Raw genomic sequence first — 17,384 nt, 5'->3', positions numbered from 1 at the left:
ATTTATTTCCACCTTTAAGCTAACAATGACACAAGTAAATGAAAAACATAATATTTTAAGGATTAAGATTTTAATATAGGAAGCTTTCAAGGTTTCTCACCATCATCTTTCTTTTTAGACGTCTATCTTAAAATCAAATGTATTTTTTCTTAAGGGTAAAAGTTACAGATTAGAGTTCTACTTTCATATTTAATCTTTATATCTAATTCTTTCCGTTTCAAGCCAGGGATTCTTAAAAATCAATAAGGAAATTCCACTATGTTGGGATAATCTGTAAACTTAGTGCATTTCATAATAGCACAAGCAAAAACATTAATATTGAGTTTGATACACTTAAGAAGAATTAAGGGAAACCAGGCTATCTCCAGGCGCTGTACACATTGCATTCCTAGTAAAACGAGTGACTATGACTACAGGGAACATTTTAAGAGCATTAAAATTTAAAAATAAGTATCTGACTTTAATAGATTTAGAAAAAAATAAGAAACAAAAAATAATTTTAATCATTTACATAATAAAATGTTTAAAAACATAATAGTGATGTACTTCTATGGCACATTTTTATACTATGCACATATGTAGACTATTTTTGAAAGAAAAGCAGAATTAATGGGAGATGGACCTAATAACCTCTTAAAAATCCTCCTAACATGGGGCCAGCCCAGCGGCACAGCAGGTAAGTTTGCACGTTCCACTTCAGCGGCCTGGGATTCGCTGGTTCAGATCCCAGGTGCAGATCTACGCCCCACTTGTCAAGCCATGCTGTGGCAGGCATCCCACATATAAAGTAGAGGAAGACAGGCAATGACGTTACCTCAGGGCCAGTCTTCCTCAGCAAAAAGAGGAGGATTGGCAGCAGATGTTAGCTCAGGGCTAATCTTCCTCAAAAAAAAAAAAAAAAATCGTAACAGAAAACCATCATCAAACTCAAACTAAGGTGGGTTCATTTATTTGTCCTATAAAAAGACTTAGAAATAATATCACTGAAATCTCCTTTATTCATCTATATACTTCCAAAAACTCAATGCAGTCAGTCAATAAACACTAGTTTTAAATATTTATGGGTTAAAGCTGGCATGGTGAGAAGATATCAAACTGCTATTTGGCACAAGCACTAAGTAGAACCACGATGGCTGCCCAGCACTCCAGGATTCTAGAGGAATGTCCTGTAGCTGTTACTTTGAAGAATCAAGAGTGTAGCATCATCCTCTAAACTGATTATGAGAAGCCCATTCCTCCTTGCTTGAAATATGACTGAGTATAGACAAAATTTATTTCCAGCTTTTGGGTTTTAAAGCACATGATTTGTGGCTTTCTGTGACCTTATTATACACATAAACAACAAATGTAAATATTATGTTGAAATTTCTTGTCACTCAGAAAATCTCCTTAGTTTAGTTCCAGTGTTAGAAGGGAGCCCTTATAACCTTTTCCACAGTCTTTGGATAACTTCTGTTCTACATATCTATATACTACGTATCTAATAGTTAATATTTTTTAGTATTATCTTCATGCTTTCCTTTCCCTCCTTTCTTCTAAACCTATTACTTGCAGTCAAGTCAACGGAAGTCAAATTCTACAGCCAAATCTATTATGCTTAAGATCTTAAGGTTTGAGGAGGAGGGATGATCCCTAAAAACTGTTAGAGGCAAAAGAAAAAGCCAGAAAATGTTACAGAAAAGCCTTAGAAGGTCTCATTCAGAAGCACCAGCTCCGAGAGAACTATTGTTTTAAAGCTTTTTTTTTTTGAGGAGGATTATCCCTGAGCTAACATCTGCTGCCAATCTTCCTCTTTTTGTTGAGGAAGACTGGCCCTGAGCTAACATCCGTGCCCAACTTCCTCCACTTTATATGTGGGATGCCTACCACAGCATGGCTTTTGCCAAGCAGTGCCATGTCCGCACCCGGGATCTGAACCAGCAAGCCCTGGGCCGTCAAAACGGAATGTGTGAACTTAACCACTGCACCACTGGGCTGGCCCCTAAAGCATCTTTTATTTATTAATTTAACAGATATTGCCTAAATTTAAAAGAATAAATAAGATGCAGTCACTGGCCTCAAGAAGTTTACAAACTGAGAATACAAGGTAGAAAGTACTATAACAGAGGAAAACAGACACAATACCATGGAAGTATGATAAAGTAATGGACAGAAAAAATACCTGTTATTTTATATTAATGTATAATTAAGATACTAATGGATATGCTTTAATGGATATGCTTTAAAGTATTGAAGAGCTTATCTCAGTACTAAGCAAAGTGCCTTATACAACGCAGATTTAACAATATTTGTTGAATGAATAAACTGATGAATTATCATCACTTCCCATTTCGTTATACTCTAAGTATTTCTTTGCCTTCTCTAATATCCTACTATACTTCTCTTGGTTCCATTTCCCTCACTCCATCTGACCCCCATCCTGGGAACTGTAGCAACAATTTGTAGGAAAAATTACGTCTGTACATTTCATTTTATTAAGTATCATCCTCACTCTTTCTAAGAAACAAGTTCCCTTAATAACCTTAATGTCCAATGTGAGCTAAAATTTTAGTTTGGTCTAAATTAGAGACAGTTTGCTTCAATAAAAAAAAAATGGGGGCACCCTATTTTTTCTAATGCTACCCTAAGATATCTTAGGAGTGATAAATTCAGTAGTATTACTCTCTTGACTCCTTGTAAAGTGATGCATCTTAACAAATTTCTACATAGAAATCAAGTTTGATGCCCTAATTGATGACAATCACCTGTTACACTATAAGTTTTGTTGCCTTGTTTTGATGTTCAATCAAGTTTTGTTGCCTTGATAACAAGGTAGTCTTAACACGGGACTGGTTATGAGGTTATACCATAATTCCATTCAAAAACCCAACAAACTGATCACATTTATATTCAAGATACTTACGTTACAGATACAACATAAAAACCAAACTACATGAAAAAGTAATTACCTCATTTTTTAAAGACATGAAAAAGTGAGTTTTTCTCTGCAAAGGCTTGCATTTTAAATGTTCTTTTAACTACGTACTTTCTACTATATTGTCTCTTACCTGGAACGAGCCCAGCTAGAGGCTGATTATCTTCATCCCCTTCCCTGTAGGCTTGCCACCAATTTGGATCTTCTTGACTGATCACATGCAGTATATCCCCTTTTTGAAAGGACAGACCTAACTCTCGACATGGAACATAAGGGTCATCTGAGGGATCATAGTCAAAATGAGCTTTTACATGGATCTAAAAGATAGAAGGTTTATAAAAATAAAAAAAAATAATGATGATGAAAAGGCAACACAAATATTTAGCATAAATATAATTAAAATGTTACCATTTTTCATTAGTGTAAAGAAATTATGAGTTGAAAGAAGGGAGGTTTAGTTAAGTAACAGTATTTTGGGGACTGTATTTTCATAGGCTCATCTGTTTTCTCCAATGTAGTTAATCTCTCTGTTGACTGCAAACACGTACAAGAGTATGCAAAACACTGTACTGTTAACCGCTAACAAGCTGGGGTACTAAGGGGCCTCAAAGGCTTGAGAGAAGCAGAAGGAATGTAATTGAGACACACCCCACTCCATTCCTGACCTGTGAAAATAATGACTCTGCAACAAGGTATGTAATTTCTAAACCACTACTACCAGGAAAGGTAGACTTTAAACCTCACCACATCTGTCATCTAAGCAGGTAAGTGTCAGTTTCCCTGTGTCATCGTCCCTTCTTGACCACACTGTCAGTGTGATCACGTCTTAATCTCTCTCAGTGTTTCTTCTAAAGGAATATGTTCAGGTTCATAAATCACACCCTAAGCTGCTGAGATTATGTAAATCAAGTTTATAATCAATTCCTATTGTGTTCTATATGTAGGCTTTGAAATATTACTAGTGGTAAAAGTTAAAACTTTTGCTAACAATGTGTTTTTGCTGTTAACAGTTTTACCATTAAAGGTAGGTAAGAATTCACATGAACCTCATTGAAAGCTCTACGCCATTTCTTCCAATATGCCTCTATAAGATAGAACAAAGTATTCGTACTTCTAAGAAGGTCTAAAGGAATTAATCTTCTCTTTAACTTCTCCATCTCTAATTTTTACCCAACCTGGGCAAGTGGCATGTGGCATTTCCAACATCTGTAAGAAGCCCACTTTCATCTAGCGAAACCCAACATCTATATGCGATGAGTGTTTCTGTCCCAAGTAGGTTAGATTTCAGGTTTGGACTCAATGAACCAAGCAACTGACTGACCGCAAGAATTTTATAATTCTGAGTCCTTTTCTATCCAATTGTTATTTGGCTTTCCTTAAGCCTTTTACCCTCACCATAATATGAAATTTGATAAAACACTTTCTAAGTAATATATATTCCCCCCATTATAAAGCATAATAACCAAGAATCCTCAAGAAGGCAACAGCCTCTTTCAGAAATTTTGTTGAGGGTGTCATTAGATAAAGAATACTTTTTTAACTTCAGAAAAATATTTTACCAACTACTGTAAATGGGAAATCTAAGTCTCAATACACAAATAGCAACACTGAGGTAAAGCAAGTGATGCAGTTAAAAATGTAGACCTAAATGCTAGTCTGCTTTTTGGCGGGTAGATTTAGAGTACACAAAATCTAAGTGTATAGCCCAACGAATTTTCACAAACGAAACATACCTGGGTAACCGGCACCCAGACAAAGAACCGAATATCAGCAGCACCCGAAAGCCCCGCTTCACGTCCCTTTCAGTCACTAAGCACTCTACGCCCTCCAAGGGTAAACGTCACCCTGATTCCCAGAACCACAGATTAGTTTCCCCTGCATTTTACTTCATGTAAATGGAATCACACAGTACACACTCTTAGATTAAATAGGTTAAGATACTTCACTCAATTTGAATAGCGTTCTGCTGAATTCCAACTAGACAGTGTCCTAAAGAGCCTTGTTCTTGACATGAAAATAGAGTTTTGATTAAAATCTTGAAAACTTTCCAGTTAAAACCAAAAAGGAATTTTAGGAAGTTATGCAAGGTAGCAGCAAATCAAAACATAGTTGAGACTGAGTAAAAGGATTATACCTACAATTTTATAATCTTGGCAGGACACATCTCTAATACGTAGGATGATCAAAAAAAACCTGTGCTTGAGTCCACCCCTGTCAATCAATAATGCTTCTAAAATCTGTTTAAATTGTTGCTTTTTAGCCAAAAAATCCTGGAAATCTAACTATGGAATTATAGGTATCATTTAAGGTGGTGGAGAGATCACTTTGTTACTAGGCTTTTCAGAGATCTATGAAATCAGACTACTTGTCAGCCTGACTGATGATTTTATCAAATCACTTTCTGAAAGCAATACCCAGTATGTTGTTTTCAAAGTGTTTTGCTCAGATCACCTGCCAGGGATGTTTATTAAAATACTGAATTCTTGGGCCTTGCCCTGTGGCCGAGTGGTTAAAGTTCCACAAACTCCACTTGGCAGCCTGGTTTGAATCCCGGGCACCAACCTGCTCCACTCACCAGCCATGCTGTAGCGGTGTCCAACATACAAAAAAATACAGGAGGACTGGCACGGATGTTAGCTTAGGGCTAATTTTCCTCAAGGAAGAAAAGAGAATTGGCAATGGATGTTAGCTCAAGGCAAATCTTCCTCAGCAAAAAATGACCCAAAAAAGAAAACTGAATTTTTATGCCACATCTCAGGCTTTCAGACTCTACATTTTAATTATGTTCCTTGGATAACTGTTATATCTGTGCCGTTTAAAATGTGCCCTAAAATTCTAGGGAACTACTACCCTGAGGGAAACTAAATAGGCCAGTGAGGAGGCTGTATCTAGGTCTATGGGCTTTACCAGAGGCCAAGACAATCACCCAGAGATGCTTTTCTCTCTACTGTGGCCGAGGTCTCATCCCTTGACTCTTCAGATTTAGCTGGTGTGGAATGGGACCCCTCTTTGTGCAGGCTGGGAAGAGGAGTTCAGAGGATATGCTTTGCTTACGTGACAAGTTTATCTAGTGCTGTTTAAACTGTACCCTAAAATTAAGAGTAAAGTTTATTTCACATCAGAGAAATTGACCATTTGACTCAGTTAAAGTCCGAGCATTGCCTTGACATATACTATGTGACTTCTATCCAGATATATTTCACTGATCAATTCTTATCAGTTCTAGAAGTTATCTCCACTAATCTTTTGAAACTCTCCAGCTCTTAGTGGCTAAATTGTTTCCCAGGGAAAGGAAAACAGAGCCCTTTTTAAATGAAGGGGAGATGCTGACCCCTATAGGAATGCTCACAGGTTTAACAATGCTGTAATATCAGTACAGTGTATCTGATCAAAACAGTGCTTGGTTTTAAACCAAACAAAATCTTCTGTTTAAATTTCAAATTATAGGACGATTTAGACACAATTATATTCCAGCCCAACATTTTTCTCCTTAGCTTTTTTTTCAGTACCTGTAAGCTGTTCACATTTGAAGTCCTAATGATGGGAATATGGTAATGGGATAATGATTCATCAGTTTATTTACATCTTTCCTAAGGGAATCAATGCTCCAAAATAATTTTTCTTTGTAATTTTCATTTCCATATTTCTTATAGCAGATTTATCTTTAACTTTTAAAATTACTTGTGGGAGAGAAAATAGTGGAAGTGTATCTTCCTTTATCTTTGGCCTAAACTCTAAGGCAGATTATAAAATTAAGGGCAGCATCAAGAAATCCCTTTGCAGTGTCAAGCAATAGTTTATAAATTCCTCCCCCTAACCCTGAGATTCCTTCTCCCTGATGCCCACCCAAGAAGGAATATCTTTATTATTTGTTCTCTTCCATTTTTTTATGAGAAGTTTAGGATATCTGTTGGACATCCAATTGATGTTTATTAATAGGCAGAGAGAAATATGGACCTCAGGATAAAAGCAAACTTAACAGAGCGACTGCCCTGGCTTGAAAAGGATGTCCACTTTAATGTACACTGAAATTTTCTATACTTTTTGCATCTTCTGATAAAATAAATATTCATAAAAATCCTATTGCATTATAAAATTCCAGATGTTCTTCCAAATGAGAAAAAACTAAGATGAAAATTACATGATACATTTTATACCTCTAACAGGAAAGTAAATACATTTGACAGCAGTGGTTCTTAACTTTTCCTTCCAACCTAGTCATCTTTATAGGCTGTGAACATCCTTAAACAATCATTTTATAAAATCTGTAAAATTTTTTGCAAATACGTGATGTACATATGAACAGACTGCTCTCCTGACCTGCTCTGCCCACAATAAACACAACTATAGCCAAGATCTCTCCTTAGAATTCCAGGCTGATATATTCAATTCTATGTACTCAGGATTTCCACCAAATGCCTCTTAGGTATCTCAAACCTGTAAAATGGACCTCTTGATTATCCTCCCCAAATAATTTTTTCTCCATATTTCCCTTTAGAAAGCAGCACCACTATCCACCCAGTTGTTTAGGCATCCTTACTTCCTCCCTTTCCTGTACCCTCCACATTTATTACGAGGTCCTGTCATTTCTACTTCCAGAACATAGCCTGATTCATTTTCTCCATTGCCACTGCTATCATCCAAATTTAAGCCATCATCATACTTTATAACGACTTCAGCAACGGTCTCCTAAATCTCTTTGCTTCCATTATTGGCTCTACTAATTCCGATTCCCACACAGCAGCCAGAAGTGTTTTTTAAAATATGAATCAGATCATGTTACTGTATTTACAATCCAAACTCCCTGCCACAGCCAAGGAGATGTACTTGATCTGGCCTACCTAGCTCTCTAGTCTCATCTCTTAGAATCCCCTCCCCACCATTTTACTCCTCTCCCTACTTTGCTCCACCCCCACAGGCTTTACAGATACAAAGTTCTCTAGAAATTACACCTGAAAGCTCTGCTGGCGTTCAATAGGGCTGGCTTCATCTCGTCCTACAGGTCTCAGTTTCTTGTTGCCTCCTCCAAGAGGCCTTTCCTGACAACCTTACATAATTAATCCCACCTCTTTTTATTCTTAATATTCTCAATGTTCACATTCTGCTTATTCCTATCTTATCACTTACCACAAGCTACAATTATTTTCTGTCATGTTCATTATTATAAACTAGTGCTTAGTGTCTAGTCCACAAAAGGGAGCCAACAGATATTCATTATAAGAAAAAAAATTATTTGGGACCTCTAAGAATATATTTCAACCATTAATACCGCTGGGCTAGTGGCTAATTCTATGGTTTGTATTCCTGAACTGTGATTTTAGCATCCTCCTATCTTCAGCCTTTAAGTTCCCCTTAAACCACATCTCTCTCCTATCCTTCCAGCCCAGACCCCACAAATCAAGAGACTTCAGCCATGCTCCTAGTTTTCTTATAGCTATTAAGTCTCCTATAGGTGAAAGAGACCCTACAGCAATTTCAAATACTAAAGTCTCATAATATGCTTTTACGGTACTCAGAATCCAGATTTACTATCACATACATAGCTACTAAGTGGTTAATTCATCTATAGTTAAAATTTTCTATCACGGTATTCTAATTATTTTCTTTGGACTGATAATAAACAGTAACGCAGAAACCTAACATTTAGTAGCTGAGTGGGACATTACCTGTTATACTACACAGCAGTTAAGAGCTTAGATTCTGGAATAAACATGGGTTCTAGTCCTCACTCAGACACTTAACCAATAGTGGAGCTTGGGCAATTAACCATTCTAAGTTCTAGTTTCAGTGCCTGTTAAATGAGAATAATAAAGATACCTATACTTCATAGGAACGCTGTGAGGATTAAATGAGATAAAATGATAAGTGCCGTGCCTGGCAGAGTAAGTAATCATAAAAATAGCTAACATTTATTGGACAATCATTCTCTGAATTTTCTAGTGCATATTCTATCACTAATAAGCAGCGTGATCCCCTACATTTCAAATTTACTCTCTGTTAGATCAGGGCCTTGGACTAAATGAAAAATGTGCCTTCAGCTCAAATATTCTATTTCTTCCCTCCATGTTATTTTAATTGTATTGTAGAATAATCTGAAGTTTTATACCCCTGTGTGGGAGCTCCAACTTTTTTCTTTTTTTTAAGGTAATGCAGAAAGAAGGAAACACACAGCTTAAATAATGTATGTTTCCTGGGACAAATGTACCAGTTAGCCAGGAAGTGAACTACAAAGGTGCCAAGACTCTTGCCTTCTGCAACTGATGGAGCAGCCACTGGCTGTCATGTGTGATGCAAAAGAAACGTAACGAACACGGGAGGACCACTTCTCCTGACACAGCTCACTCTTGTTCGTGATGTTATCATTCAGCAAGTGATTATGGTGGGGTTTCAGATAACATCTATTTTGTTTATCTATGTTAAATACATGTTTCTTTCTAACATCACAAAACATACACCAGAAAGATACCTTTTATTGCTCTTACTAGATCCTGACCTGTACCATAATGATGCTCAATAAATTGGTTTTAAGTTCTTAAAATCATTAATCCCATAGATAATTACTCTGCATATGCCAACTAAAATTATGATTTCCTATCAGCTGTCTTTGTGGAAACCTTCAGTGCAAGCTTTAATAATAGTAGTTCATTTTAAGCTACTTAGGTTTGAGAAAAACTTCAAAAGATACTACAATTGAGAGTTCTTCACAATGAAAGGAGGAAATGAAGGAAAAGAAAAACATTACACATTGTTATTGCTATTTTGAAAAGATCTCTCCCTATCAAATGCTATATTTTACAAGTGATAAACCTGGCATCTTTTCTTTTCCTCTCTCTTTGTCTTTAAAGCCATATAAGTAAGTGCATATTCCAACCCTCTTCTCTTGTGTCTCCTCAGATTGCAGAGCTACTTTTGAAGTTCAGAGCTTATTCACAGGAGAGAGATGTGGAAAGGCATAGTGCACAGAGAATCAGGCTGTTAGAATTCAGAGACAAACTATTTCGCCATTTCTCTTCCTACAAAGAACTTTCAACAGAAGGAAGGTTGCAGTTGCAACATCAACTTCAGTATGTTCCATAAGGAACAAAGGGAAAACAGGGAATGACAGCCAAAATACAAAGCATAACTGTGATGAAATATTGAGAAAAAAGTGAATCTGTGTTCTCTTCCAAACTGCTATGCTTTTATAAAAGCTAAGAATAAGAACAGATGCAATACATCAGGTTTCCATATTAATCCACCACTTTGAAGTCTGTCTTTTTTTTTTCTTTTTGGTGAGTAAGACTGGCCTTGAAATAACATCTGTTGCCAATCTTCCTCTTTTTGCTTGAGGAAGATTGGCCCTGAGCTAATATCAGTGCCAATTTTCCTATTTTGTATGTGGGGCACCGCCACAGCGTGGCTTGATGAGTGACACAGGTCCACACCTGGGATCCAAACCTGAGGACCCAGGCCACCGAAGCAGAGCGTGCTGAACTTAACCACTACACCACCAGGCCAGCTCCTTAGGTCTATCATTCTTTAACAGCCTCACTGAGATATAATTCACATACAAGTCACCCATGTACAGAATTGGATGATTTTTAGTGAATTCAGAGTTGTGCAACCACAAACAATTTTAGAACATTTTTATCCCCTCAAAAAGAAGCCCCAAGCTGATTAGAGATCAGCCCTACTCCCCCTAACTCTGCCCCTCTTAACTACTAATCTACTGTCTGCCTCTATGGATTCCCCTCATCTGGACATCTCATATAAATGCACCAATACACGGCTTTTGTGACTGGCTTCTTTCACTTAGCATAATGTTTTCAAGGTTTATCCATGTTGTGGCATATATCAGTACTTTATTCCTTTTTATTACCAAATAATATCCCATTCTATGGATATACCATATTTTGTTTTCCATTCATCAGCTGGCGAGCATCTGGGTTGTTTCTACTTTCTGGCTAGTATGAATAAGGCTGGTACGAACTTTCCCATACAGTCTATGAGCATGTATGCTCTCTGTTCCCTTGGAGTGGAGTATGTTCTCTATCTAGGAGTGGAACTGCTGGGTCATTTGGTAATGAAGTCTGTCTTTTAATATAGCTAGTTGGTAAACGTTTACCATAAAGAGCAATACGCGTTCTAGAATAAGAGTTGTGTATAGTTTGTAAAAGCACTCTTTTCCCCTACACTAAGTATGTTTAAGTTTAATAAACCCACCTATAACAACAGAAAAAGACAAAGCTCAATGTTACAAGCCACAAAAATTCTGAGACAAGTATTTTCTACTTCTTTTCAGAGTTTACTAAGTTTGAAATATTGATATTTCATATTTATTTAAATAAAAACTACTGAATTTACCTGTTTCTACTTGAATGCAAGAAATATTTAGAGTGACATTTCTGATACTCAAACAATAAACACCGTATGCAACTTTTCTCATGGACATAAATTTTCAATTCCTTGGTATTTCCCAAATGAGTTGAAAATTCATGTCCACATGAAAACCTGCACAGGGATGTTTATAGCAGCTTTATTCATAACTCTGAAACTTGGAGGAAACCAAGATGTCCTTCAGTGAGTGAGAGGATAAGCTGTTTTATATATAGATAATGCAATATTATTCAGCACTAAATAGAAATGAGCTACGAAAAGATATGGAGAAAACTTAAATGCTTATCACTAGTGAAAAAAAGCCAGTGTGAAAAGGCTACATACTCTATGATTCCAAATATAGGACATGCTGGAAAAAGCAAAACTATGGAGATCAGTGGTTGCCAAGGGTTAGGAGGCAGGAAAAGATGAACAGGCAGAACACAAAAGATTTTTAGGGCAGTGAAACTATTCTGTACGATACAATGGTGGATGCGTGAATTATACATTTGTCAAAACCTACAGGCTGTACAACACCGAAAGTGAATCCTAATGTAAACTATGAACTTTGGGTAATAATGAAACCATCAATTCATTGATATAAAAAATGTACCTCTGTGGTGCAGGATGTTGATAGTGGGGGAGATTGTGCATTGTGGGGGCAGGAAGTATGTGGGAACCCTTTACTTTCTGCTCAATTTTGCTGTGAACCTAAAACTACTCTAAAAAACAAAAATTCCTACTTAAAAAAAAAAGGAAACAGTAGCCATCAGACAATAAATAAACATCAAGAATCACTTACTACTGTTTCCTTGGCGGGGGGAGGCTTGATCTGTTGACTGGGAATCAGAACAAATGTCAAAGTACCATGCATATCAGACTGTAACAGAAAGATAAGGTTATTTTAAAAATACGTATTTATGAAAATCATTACATGACCTTATGATCAACATTCCCTAAACTGGACTATTCTGGAACCCTAGGGGACTTAAAAAAAATTGGTAAAGATGAATCCCATTTCATCAGGAAGCACAAATTATCCCTTTCATGGACTTCATTATATTAGAGCTACCCAGGAGTATGGCATTCCGCAATTCCGGTCCATGGGAAAAGCCACTCAGCCCATAAGTCTTGGGTTTTTGTCTTCCATTCAGTTTAAGTTTAGGAAGATTCTACAGTGAAGGGTTGGAAGATACCACACTGCTATTACAATTCTGGTTATCGACTCTGACATACATTGATTTTAATACAGCAGAACTTGAAATAATAATTGTGACTAGGATTAGAAAAGGATGCAAATACACAAATATTCTCACTTCCCAGATGCCTCGTCTCTGCCATCCATTCTTTGTTTTAATTGCATAGTCTTACTAGGTTCATTATTATTTCCTAGTACACCACCGACTGACTGCCTTGTTCAGCCACCTCCCGCCCAGACACTAACCACAACTTCTGGTCCTGAGACAGCAGGGAACGGTGCTCAACCTAGAGATAGCAGCCAATAAAACAAGGGCTAAAAATGATCACCACTGGCACTTTGTTCTACGAAAGTAATGAATGGGATTGGGTGAAAATAAGGATGTGAGGTTGTTTTCCAGATTCTTCAACAGACATTAACATACTGAAGAAATTCTATTGTAACAATTGATGCTAAATAAATAAGAACATAAACCTAGTTTCTGGGTATATACAAACTGATCATAAACTGCCCTCAAAAGTTCACTGTAAATGGCTTCCTGATTATACCAGCCCTGTCCAACATAACTTTCTAGGATGATGGAAATTATCTATACCTACACCATAATATGGTAGCCATTAGCAACATACTGCTCTTGAGACCCTGAAAAGCAGCTAGCATGAATGAGGAACTGAATTTTAAATTTTCCTTAATTTAAATTGAAATAAGTAGGGCATATAGCTAGTAGCTATTATACTGGACACGGCAGAACTACACCGTTGCTATTATCTAATACTGTTAAGGAAACAACAATCAATTACAGATAATAAAAAAATAAAATCAACATAAAAATCATGAGGGCACAGACTGTTACTGTTTCCCTAGTGGCTAGCACATAGTAGGCATTCAATAAATATAAACTGAATGAATTAATGTGTTATATTAGTGATTTCAGAGGCAAATAAAACAAGTAATAAAGCTCAAAATAAAAATAATTAGTGGTACCCACCCCAAAATAAAACTCTAATAAATACTGGAAACAATTATAACGTGAAAATTAGGCTAGAAATTGTCTAGTGCTCTTAACAATTATTTTTAAAATATTTTATTCTGAAGTCTAATAACAAAGAAAACAGCTTTTAAGAACATATCCATTATTCTTCTGTGTCAACTTACCAATAAGTCAAAAACCTCATTGACATCTTTACCCCGAATTTCAATGCCATTAATCTCCAGAACTTCATCTCCTTCATGTAAGAGACCACTTTTCTCTGCAGCACCTCCTTTTACTATCCGACTAATGATGACAGAATCCATTTCATTACGAACTGTAGCACCCTAAAAATAATTCAATATCTAATTTTAAAATAAAAATGCAATTTTTTTGTTAAACATTTCTCCATTTTTAAATTCTTATTTTTTTCTATTCAACAATTCTAGCCTTCAGTTATCTTGAGAAAAAATTTACTTACGCAGCTAGAGTAATCATGGTAATTAGGTTTGAAAGCCGATCATTTTCCCCACAACATTTTCTGATTCAGAAACATTCCATTCATTAGAATTCTAAAATCAAGCAGACTTTTGAAGCATACTAAAGCAGAAAAATGCACTTGCTTAAAAACAATGTGAAGACCTCTAATCAAATTTGTTCTCTACAGGCTGGATGCTATTCAAATAGTTATACTATATTTAGGCATAATTAATGAACATGACTTATAACTATGAAAGTCCTTTTTTAAAATTCAAAATATGATGAAGGGATGAATACTAATCTAGCTGCTTATTCAAATGTTTAATACTATAGCTACATACAATTCACACTAAAATATATTAAACGTTAATATTTATTACACAAATTGGAAGCACAACTGAAATATATATGCTCAAAAAATGGAAATACGAAATGAAGAAAAAACTTGAAAGTAGACCAAGTTGTAACGTTTTTCTCCTAAACTTTTATGTTAAAATTTTGTCATAACTCTCCCAATTCATTTTTTTTTGGTGGGGAAAAAACCCAGTTACATTAGCTGCCCATAAAATATGATCCCTATTTCAAGTACTACACTATTCAAGACGCAATTTGAGACATCAGGATTCAAGAATATTTCTCTGAAAATAAAGGAAAGAAAATTAAGGCCATGATAGCAGACCAAGAAATGAGACTGAAAAAGTTTTACATATAAAACTATAAAACAAATATTAACATTAAGGAATGCATACTTCTAATTATATGTGGAGTATGTAACTGTGTTTGTTTCAATAGATTTAACTGAATGAAAATATCAGAATTTCTAATTATTGTTTAAAAAAGAAAGCTGGAAGAATAATAAAGCAGATTACTTGTCCCTTCGTTATTCCTCAACAATTATTTCATAAGCTATTATTTTCATCAAATTACAGGTGAGAAAAGATTATGAAAAAGTTTTTTCTCAACTGAATAAGGCCTATGAGCAAAAACATAAAAGAATTCCAACAAACTAACCACAAAAGAGAAAAACTACCAGAAATGCAAAGAGATCTTCAACTGTCTGCCATACACAAGATCCCCGTGTAGAAAGGATCTCAGAACAGAGATGCGGAGCACTTACCAAGGGAATATCCCGAGCCTTTTCTATACGAACTATCTTTACAGTTTCTCCTCCATACTGGCCAATGCTCTCATAAACTCTCTCATCTGCAATGGGCTCTAGCTGCATTTCCTGCTCTGCAACCTTATCATGGGCTAGTAAAAGTGCCTGTTTCAAAAGAAATACAAAGTACTTACAATAAAAGCAGGATTTATTTCTGTAGAGAGATTTTAACCTAATCATGAACATAGTATTCTATCATTAAACCTTTAAAAGAAGTGCTATAATTAATTATATTTAGATCCATTTCCAAACTTTCCAACTGAAGTACAGAAGAAACCCTGTATCTTTTATAACTAATAATAACTAAAGACATGTTGGGTATGGCAGGGCATACTCTGGGATGGGTTATGAAAGTTTAAAACGCTTATTAAACTTCATAAAAACTCATAGACACAGGAAACAAACTGGTGGTTACCAGAGGGGGTGGGGTTGGGGTGTAGGCAAAATAGATGAAGGAGATTAAGAGGTCAAGATTCTAGTTATAAAATAAGTCATAAGGATACAGTGGACAGCACAGGGAATACAATTAATAATACCGTAATAACTTTGTATGGTGACAATGGTAATTAGACTTATTGTGGCAATCATTTCATAATGTATATAAATATCACATCACTATGATGTACAACTGAAACTAAGAGGATACTGTATGTCACCTGTACTTCAATAAAAAAAAACTTCATAGAAACAAAATCAATTTAAAGGCCTAACACCATAGATAATTAAAATTTATGGAAAACATAACCAAAAAAGGGAGGAATTTCTACAAAGAATAAGAAGTTGTTTCAAAAATAATGTGGTTAATTTTAAATATGAAAATATATGATCCAACAATAGTAACTATTTTGCACTGGAAGCTGTAAATAATCAAAACAGGTTAGATAATGTTTGAGGTCTCGTCTAGCCCAAAGAGACTTCGAATGCTGAAAAGAAACCACATATATAATGTTCTGTCCATTTTCTACCTGAATATGTGGAGCATTCAGCAAAGTAGTTAATTCTTGTCCTTCCTTCTGGTGGACTGGCTTCAAAACAGTTTGTACCTAAGAAACAAAAAGAAAGATTTTTCTTCCTAGGTTATAGGAAGTATCACCAGTATCTATAAAGGTATTAAAAAAAAAAAAAAAGAGGTACAATTTAAAATCATAAAAACTACCTGTAAGGAAGAAAAAGCACTAAAAAGAATTATAAGAAAAAAAAGAATATTTGTCCTCAGTTTTCAATCTTACCATGGTTAACAACAGTATTCTTTATTTAAAAAAAAACACTAGATAAGATTTTGGTATTTATGCCTATAAATGAACTATTTCCTATTAAAGGTTTCTCCCAACATACTATAAAATAGACTAATAATGATTACAAAAGGGGAGACAAACAGTTCTTGCTATCCTATAGTTTTTTAATCATGCATTTGTCTAACTATATTTTAAATCAGAGGTAACACTTTAAAGTTACAGACTAACAATAAATGTATATGAGAATAATGGAATAACCACCACACTATAGTGAATTACATTAAAGAATTTCCTGAAGTTGAGCCATTCTTACATTCCTAGGGTAAATTCCATTTGATTATGATGAATTTTTTTAGCCTTTGTTTCCTTATCTGTAGAATGGCACCTACCATATGTTCTTAAAAGATGAGATAATCCATATAAACTGCTTAGCACAGTACCTAACACAATAAATTACTTTAGTATATTTCTAGACGTGAATTATTCATATTTTAAGATTTCTACATTAATGTTCATAAATTGGATTGGCGTATACTTGGTGAGTGTGGTCGAGTACAGTGTTTTACAAAACTACTCTCTGGTTTTAATATCTAGGTTATACTATCCTAATACAATGAGTTGGGAAATAGTCCATATTCACATGCTCAAACAGTGTTAAACGTAAGAATTACATGTTCTTTAATGTTTTGATAGAGCTTGTACATAAAATCATCTGGGCCTGGTAGGTTTTTTAGGGGCAGACTTCTGACTAACCTTCAACTTTATCTATAGTTACTGGTCTACTTTTTTGACTATCTTTTCTTACGTCACTTTTGGCAATTTACATTTTCTCAAAAAAAACACCTACTTTCACATTTAGTGACATAAAGCTGTAACTGTATCATAATTTTTAATCTCCCGTGTCTACATTCCTGTTTTCTTTTCTAATGTTATTGGTATTTTTTCCTTCATCTAACTTGTCAAAGGTTTCTTTATATTCTTGTACTTTTCAAAGGACCAGCTTATAATGTTAAATCTATTGTTCTTTCCATTTAAATAATCTAATTCCTTTCTTCTGCTTTAGTTTCTTTTCA

General features: G+C 35.3%; 1 protein-coding gene across 4 annotated transcripts in view; it reads right to left on the bottom strand.

Moving 5' to 3' along the window:
• Positions 1-17,384, bottom strand: part of PALS1 (protein associated with LIN7 1, MAGUK p55 family member) — a 96,287-nt gene that overhangs the window by 14,565 nt on the left and 64,338 nt on the right. For all 4 annotated transcript variants that reach the window (XM_023627951.2, XM_023627950.2, XM_070249646.1 and 1 more), the window contains exons 5-9: positions 16,042-16,119; positions 15,035-15,181; positions 13,623-13,784; positions 12,072-12,149; positions 3,048-3,231 (exon numbers count right to left, since the gene is read on the bottom strand). In XM_023627951.2, the coding sequence (XP_023483719.1) occupies positions 3,048-3,231; positions 12,072-12,149; positions 13,623-13,784; positions 15,035-15,181; positions 16,042-16,119 (649 nt within the window). The remainder of the gene's footprint in view (positions 1-3,047; positions 3,232-12,071; positions 12,150-13,622; positions 13,785-15,034; positions 15,182-16,041; positions 16,120-17,384) is intronic.

Source organism: Equus caballus, chromosome 24 (assembly GCF_041296265.1).
Source record: "Equus caballus isolate H_3958 breed thoroughbred chromosome 24, TB-T2T, whole genome shotgun sequence".
In the NCBI taxonomy this organism is placed as follows: domain Eukaryota; kingdom Metazoa; phylum Chordata; class Mammalia; order Perissodactyla; family Equidae; genus Equus; species Equus caballus.
This window is presented reverse-complemented; position numbering and strand designations above follow the sequence as displayed.